At 30.6% G+C, this 7,306-nt stretch overlaps 1 protein-coding gene across 1 annotated transcript; it reads right to left on the bottom strand.

The window, feature by feature from the left end:
- Positions 1–4,600: 4,600 nt before the first annotated feature.
- LOC118033911 (DCD domain-containing protein NRP-B) lies at positions 4,601–7,067 on the bottom strand. The gene is made up of 5 exons (XM_035039048.2): positions 6,067–7,067; positions 5,510–5,610; positions 5,291–5,374; positions 5,064–5,174; positions 4,601–4,945 (listed from the first exon to the last, which is right to left on the bottom strand). The coding sequence occupies exons 1-5, from the start codon at positions 6,899–6,901 to the stop codon at positions 4,904–4,906; spliced, it is 1,173 nt and encodes a 390-aa protein (XP_034894939.1). The 5' UTR covers positions 6,902–7,067; the 3' UTR covers positions 4,601–4,903.
- Positions 7,068–7,306: the final 239 nt, after the last annotated feature.

Below are 7,306 nucleotides of genomic sequence, written 5' to 3'. Positions count from 1 at the left end.
ATTGTTATTAGGAGTTTATTTAATATTGTTATTAAATCTAAAAATACAGTTGTTTTTGAAGAAAAAAATTCATCAAGATAATTTTTTGTTGTAAAATAAGGCTTATACATGTGTTTAATAAATAAATCAAAAATTATATGTTTTAATAAATGACAACAAATTTCTTAATCTAAACCAAAGACTAAATGAGGAAAATTTAACAAAGATGCATATTATGATATATAATCTCATGTCACATGTAGCTTTTTAGTTTTTCTTTTATCTAATTATAGAATAATATTTTTTTAAAATATAAGTCATTTTAAATAATCACAAAACATATATTTCTCAAGTTTAATATCAATTTTCTTAACGTGTCGTGTAATTATTTATCTTACTAAATGCAAGATTTTAAACTTTAAACATTGTTTTTGTAAAAAAAAAAAAAAAAAGACAGAAAATTGTATGATAGTTAAAGTAAGTTAACAAAAATTATCAAAATATTATGTTCATATTTTTTGTATGATTGAAAGCTAAATAAGTCATATATACATGTGCTAAAATCATGTTCAAAATATATTTAATATTTTTAAAAAATTTGAATTGAATTTTCATGAACAATTTATTATTATTATTATTATTATTATCAACAAGATATGTTTTTTTTTTAGTGACAAAAAAGAAGGAAAAAAAAGAAAAGAAAAGAAAAAGACATAAAAAGGTTAGGCTTAGCACTTGGCCCTCTAGTAGCACGTGTGCACGAGCTTGGTTGTTTAGCCTTGCTTTATTTATATTTTATTAAGAGGGTGAATGATATGTCATCCACCCTGTATTTTTATATATAACAAAAAAACTTAAGCAAACAATACATTGTAAGTTCAAGCACACAATGCGTTGCTTGTTTGGCCAGTTTTAGGCAATCCAAGTTGTTAAAGATTAGGTAGAATCTTTCGTTTCATTTTTTGGACAAAACAATTTATTTTTCAACTAAATTTTGACTCGAAAACAAATGCAAAACAACATATACAACTCAATAAAACCCCTTGTGCCCTTAAACTTGCCAAATAAATCGGCTAAGAAAAAAGAAAATCAACCCAAGACCTCAAATATTCCCAAACCCCAATCTATTTTTTTCATGAAATTTGAATGTCAATCAAAACCATTGTCCAACTCTTTTTTATCAAATGGAACATTTTGACACCAAACCTGATTATTTTGTGGTTTGAATTGAGACAACTGATTATTTTTTTTTTAATCATTATTTTTCTACGAGTCTCTTTCTTACTTGGAAATCAAAAAATAAATTAAATAAACTCATAGACCAAAATAAATATTAGTAAGAATTTTGAATCAAACTTATTATTTTTCATGCTTTACATCTTAATCTTCTTTCTTTTAATTTAGTATTTTTACCATAATTGCAATACTAATTCCATCTAATTAAGTCATGAAAGATATAATTGAAAGAGGTAGAAAAAGAGAAAATAAAAAAAATAAAATTTGCTTCATTGTTTACGTTAACAGTGAAGCATCATAATCTTATCCGATTCTTTTGACAGAAAGTATAACGGGGGATTCATAAGAACATACTTTATGTCTAATTTGAATATGGTGTGATTATGGGGGGAAAAGACGGATGGGGTGGTGGTGGCTGGTGGGTGGGTGGCGGTGGTGCGTTTGAATAATAATTGATGTGTTTTGTGATTGTTGAGATTTGGAATTTGATTGATAGAAGTAGAGATAAAGGAACTTTAAATGAAATGATTGTGATTGTTTGGATGATGGTTTTGTCTTCCTATTTTTTTTTTTTTTTTATGATTTTCTCCTCAATGTCGACTGAATAGTTAATGGAAATGATTTGATTGATTGCCTTACAAGTGTTCAATAACAAAGCAAAATGGCAGGGTCCCTTCTTTTTCCGAGGGCTTATCAACGATCATTCACCGAGTTGATCTTGGCAACAGCCAAGGACAACCCCGTGAACCCTGCGGAGGAAGAGGTTTTTTTATATATTATTATTCTGTGTTTTAAAAATATTATTATTTATTATTTTAAATTAATATTTTTAATATTTTCAGTGAAATCAAAAATATTTTTTTAAGAATAAATATTTTAATAAATCTAAAAAAAAAACCACGGAAAAGTTAGAGTGGTGTCCAAGATGATTTTAAGCGTGTTTGAAAGTGTGATTATGGTTGTTTTTAAAAGTGTATTTTACTTAGAATTGCCAATAATATTTTTTTTTATTTTTAAAAAAATTATTTTTAAGATTAACGCATCAAAATGATTTAAAAAATATCAAAAATATATTAATTTAAAAAATTAATTTGAAATAATATTTTTTAATACAAGACTATTTTGATTAGACGATTGTCCAAGACAAAATAGGCCTGGTCGGAAATATTCGTCCGCCACGCAACCACCATGCTTTGAGCTTGCAATTATAGGTTAACGGTCATAATCATCATTACTTTGCACCTTTCCGACGATGAAAGATATTTATGCAGGTAAATAAAATTGAATGAGACTCGCCAACTTCTTGGTGTAAAAAACAAATTAGAACCCGGAGTTGCCCCCCCGAGTGTTTTTACGATAAAAAAACAAAACTTTTGACTCTCTTCGAAAAAGAATTACTTTTGGGAATGATTAATTGGGGCTGGAAGGTTTATCAAAACCCTAAAAAGAAATTTGTAAAACCAACCAGTCAATTTTGCCAACACAGTCAACACGTGGAGGCCAATTGGGGGTTTGCGGTGGCGAATACAAAAACATTGATTTTTTTGAGTAATAAAGAGAGAAACTCTGCTAAAGCACTCGGTTTTAGGAAACTCTAATGATTTCTTTGCCACTCGATTTCAGCTGTTCTAACAATATCTTGACGGATATTCCATTAAAAGAACTATAATCAGCTTTTGAATAGGTCTAATTATTAGGTCGGTCCATGTCCTTTTCTTCTTTTTTTTTTTTTTAAAAAATATATATCCACATGATGTCGGCACATATTGAATTCGCAGACCCCAGGCCCTTGTTTGATATTGATGATCTATCCAATCTTTGAGTTGAGTTTGAAGTTCCATGGCTGATATAACCTAACTGCCCATTGAAAATACTGCCTTTCTGTGAGTGGTTAAACAAAGTCTCAAGTAGGTGATCCTTATCCTTTGCCGAGGCATTTTTGTATGTTTGCCTCTTATTATAGCCAGCCAAATTCAAGAAAATATGGAGCTTTAATTTATTTGTTGAGCAGATTGATGGCTAGTATTTGTTTATTAATTTGAGATAGAAAATATAAAGATAATAAAATAAAGAAGATGAAAAAGATAAAATTATATTTAATAGTCTCTTTATTATGTTTGTTATGTGGACAAGATATAATAAATATAAAAAAGTTATTTTATCCTTTAATATATATATATATATATATATATATTATTTTAGTTTATATTGACTGTTAATAGGTTGATCTTAAATAAGATAAATTTGAGTTTTAAAAAAAATAAAAATAAATTATCTCTAAGAATATAATTTTTTTATGTAACTCTTGTTTTGAAAGTACAAAAATTTATTTTAAAATTATTTTATAAATAAATTTATTTTTTTTTTATTTTTATTTTTTGAACCAAACACTATATCTCTGCTATCTAGAAAATTTTTTGATAGAGATATTTTTATAACTCTGGGTGGGCCATGGATTTAACTTTCTTTCAACATTTATTTTTGTTTTTTCCAATAAGATAGGTTAAGGAAGGAAGTAATAGTATATCACTAATTATTAGGGATGAGAAGAGGTACTTGTAAGTCAGATTTATTGATATTTATATACTACTTTTTGTTCATCGGGTAGAAAATTTAGATGTCTATTAAGTCAGATTATCCACTATTATTTATTACCAAATAAGAAATAAAATGGTGTGTGTATCGGTATTATATTAAAAAAATCTAAATATTCTATAGATATGCTCATATAATATAAATATATATTCTAGATTAGGTTTAGGCTAATTTTGGATTAGGTTTAATAATATTTATACCCTATCTATTATATATTAAGTCCAAAAAAAGCATAGCAATTCAAGACTTCAAGTAGGGTCGATCGAAATCCATCAAATTCAAATTAAATTGTTATCCATGCTCGCAGGAAAGTAAAATTTTGATTTTCAAAATAAAACTAAAAAAGAAAAAAATAATTGTCACGTTCTTGAACAGCTTCTCCAAAACCTGAATCTAAAAAATAACATAAAATCCAGATATTTTTCAAGATCAAGCCTCAAAAGATTAACAAGATTTAAATTGTCCAAGTAAGATTAACACGATTGGAATCTAGCACCTCGCAATTTAATTCTTTGACAAAATAGAAATCAAAGGTAACCTACAAATTTTCGTTAAAAAAACCCGGTGACTTACAAACGCCAATGGGGCTGTAGCAAACGTAGGATTCAGTGCATTACACAACATCTTACACACTCAACGTTGAGCTGTGCATAGGTGATGAAGTTAGCATGGAGGAGGAACATCCACTGAACTTCTTGTTTAGACATGAAAAAACCACGGCTAAGAGCTTAAAATCATCGCGTTCCTTAATTACCATTTATTTCTATTGCTTCTCATGCAAATGGAAAGATATCCAAACAGCAATACATCCTTAATTCACTTGATTACAACTCATTAATAAAAGATTATGTTTTTTAAGCCCTTTATTTATATGTCAAACCAGAGAAAAAAAAAAAAAAAACGAGGGTGTTCAAAACAGCCTCCATTAAAAAAGATTATACACCACACAGGCCTTATGAGCAGCCTCTTTCCTGTTCCCACAATTCCTCGCCGAACTCTCCTTAAAACTTCAATATATTGAAGCCAAACAACTATTTTTGATCTTCTATACTTAAAACTTTATGTATCTGTCTGCCTGTATAGGATATTGTTATCAAGGGTTTTGTTCTTCAAAGATGTCCAAGAGAGACAGTGCCTGAAAATCCATCAGAAAAATAATTCGGAACTCAGATCCTGTGTTTAAGGAAATGCAATGAATTTTCACAAATACATCATGCCGGATTCATTTCGGTCAAACGTCGGAATGAAATTACCTCTGGTATGTTGAGTTCAAGGCGGAACTTGGGGCCATCGTAGTGATGGAGAATTGGCCGGAAAGAGTCCTCTTCGAGTGGCTCACAGATTTTCCTTGTCATAACTCTGACCTGTACAGAAAAACAGAAGTGTTTAACCTTCAATGATCCAATTTACATAGTGACATTAAATCACAGGCAGGTATATAATTTACCCAACCAATAAACAGCAGATTCCCCATATATACCTGAGCAGGGAAGCGTGATTCGCCGGGACATTTCTTGTCTTCCCAGGCTGCGGGATCGATGTTTGTTCCTCCAAAACTTGCAGCCTATACATACCATCAAAGACACCTTTAGTTTATTTAAAAGTATCGCTAAATCTTTTGTAAACATAGCCATAAAACTAAGGACAAGTGAAAACTGCTTAGATATTATGCAAAGAAGTAGAGAACTGAGAAACCAACCTCAAAAACTCCATGGAGTTGATGAGTGGAGTAGTTGTAGAGGAAAAGGGGCAAGCCTGGAGTGATCTGCCTCACGGAATCGCGGTATCGGGGAGGCAAGCCTTCAAAAAAATCCAAGCAATGATTTAGAATTCAAGACCAGCAAAAAGCTCATATCAAAGATGCACAGAGGAATAAAAAAGTTCTAGGAAGAGATTTATCAAAAAAATTCAACTAGGTTCAGACAACGATTAAGCAATGATTTCATATCTTATTATTTTGTAGAGCAGATCAAATTATGCCTCTCATTAATGACACCCAGATTGCTTAGAAGAACCACAAATTTCCCACCTAAAATTAATTACGGCACAGAATTCCCAACTATATAAAAGCTTTGCAGCTAAAAACCTAGACTAGTCTGCATGATATTACAACCTATGACCTGTTTACAAAAACAAAGAAGTAAGATCGAACCTTAAAAAGACCAGAACTTAGTAAAAAGAAAACAGAGAAAATTAAAAGATCAAAACATTCCAGGCAAAACAGAAACAGGAAGAACTGAAATCTGAAAAACATACCAAAAAGCTCTCTCTTGAGATTCTCTGCCATGGTATCATTGTTGCAGACAAAGATATATCCACCAATTGTTTCATACCTAGGCAAAGACTCGGATGGTGGCAGCGTCTTAAACCTCTTATCAGCAGCACTCTTACTATCATTATTTTCATTACTATTACTCTTCTTGCTGCCATTCTTTTTGCTGCTCTTGCTTCCAAAATCATCATCTCCCTTGTTCTTATTACCCTTCACACTAACATTAACGTTACTGTTATGGATATTATTGTTCTTTGAATAGATCCCTTTATTGAAACCTCCATTGATCCCAATATTTTTTTGAGATCCACCAACAAATTGACCAATAGGTCCAATTGGACTAACCCCATAATTGTTAGCACCAGACCCCATCTTCCATCCATCATTGAACACGTTCAAATCAGAACCTTTTGGCTTCAGATTGTAACCGTCACTGAACACATTCAAGTTAGACCCTTTCGGCTTCAGATCATTGACAGAACTCCACCCTTCATCGAACAGATTCAAGTTAGACCCCTTCGGCTTCAGATCATTAACAGAGTTCCACCCATCATTGAATAGATTCAAACGAGAACCTTTCTGCTTAATATCATTAATAGGATTCCATCCATCACTGAAACTATTCAAATCAGACCCTTTTTGCTTCAAATTGTTAACTTCACCACCAACTCTGATATCAAAATTCCTCCTTTCATCTGGCCTCTTTGACCCGTATGAATTGCTCCATATAGAATCATTGAGGGACAGATTAGCTAAATTTGATGTCTGCACCCTGAGCTGATCACTGAACTGATAAAATGATTGCTGGTTATTCTCCATTTCCAAGTTCAATTCCCTTGAGAAACAATCAAAAACAATAAAAAGGCAACTGGATTTACGAGATAGGATAGGAATAAAGAAGCTTGAGTGTAAATATTATGATGTAAAAAACACTGGAGAAAATAGAAGAAGTGAAAGGTTTGGTTTTTGATAGAGTGGAAGAGAAAGGGAGTATTAATAGGTGAAGATTAGATTAAAGGTGGAAATTTCCAGGAAATTACAAGGCGCGTGTTTGGAATTGCGGTGCTATTGGTTTTTGACAAATATATTAAAATATATTTTTTTATTTTTCTAAAAATTTATTTTTAATATCAATATATTAATATTAAAAATTTTAATTTTTTTAAATAAATAATTAAAATTTAAATAAATAACATTTTGACTGCAATATCCGGCATAATTTTC

The sequence above is a fragment of the Populus alba genome, chromosome 1, assembly GCF_005239225.2.
Source record: "Populus alba chromosome 1, ASM523922v2, whole genome shotgun sequence".
Classification (NCBI taxonomy): Eukaryota; Viridiplantae; Streptophyta; class Magnoliopsida; order Malpighiales; family Salicaceae; genus Populus; species Populus alba.
This window is presented reverse-complemented; position numbering and strand designations above follow the sequence as displayed.

Excerpts from the sequence above, each read along its gene's own strand:
- LOC118033911 (XM_035039048.2), bottom strand. The coding sequence starts at position 6,901 with ATGGAGAATAACCAGCAATCATTTTATCAGTTCAGTGATCAGCTCAGG. Across the intron at positions 5,375-5,509 it reads AACTCCATGGAGTTTTTGAG|GCTGCAAGTTTTGGAGGAAC; the intron begins GTTGGTTTCTCA and ends TGGTATGTATAG. Across the intron at positions 4,946-5,063 it reads TTGAACTCAACATACCAGAG|GCACTGTCTCTCTTGGACAT; the intron begins GTAATTTCATTC and ends ATGGATTTTCAG.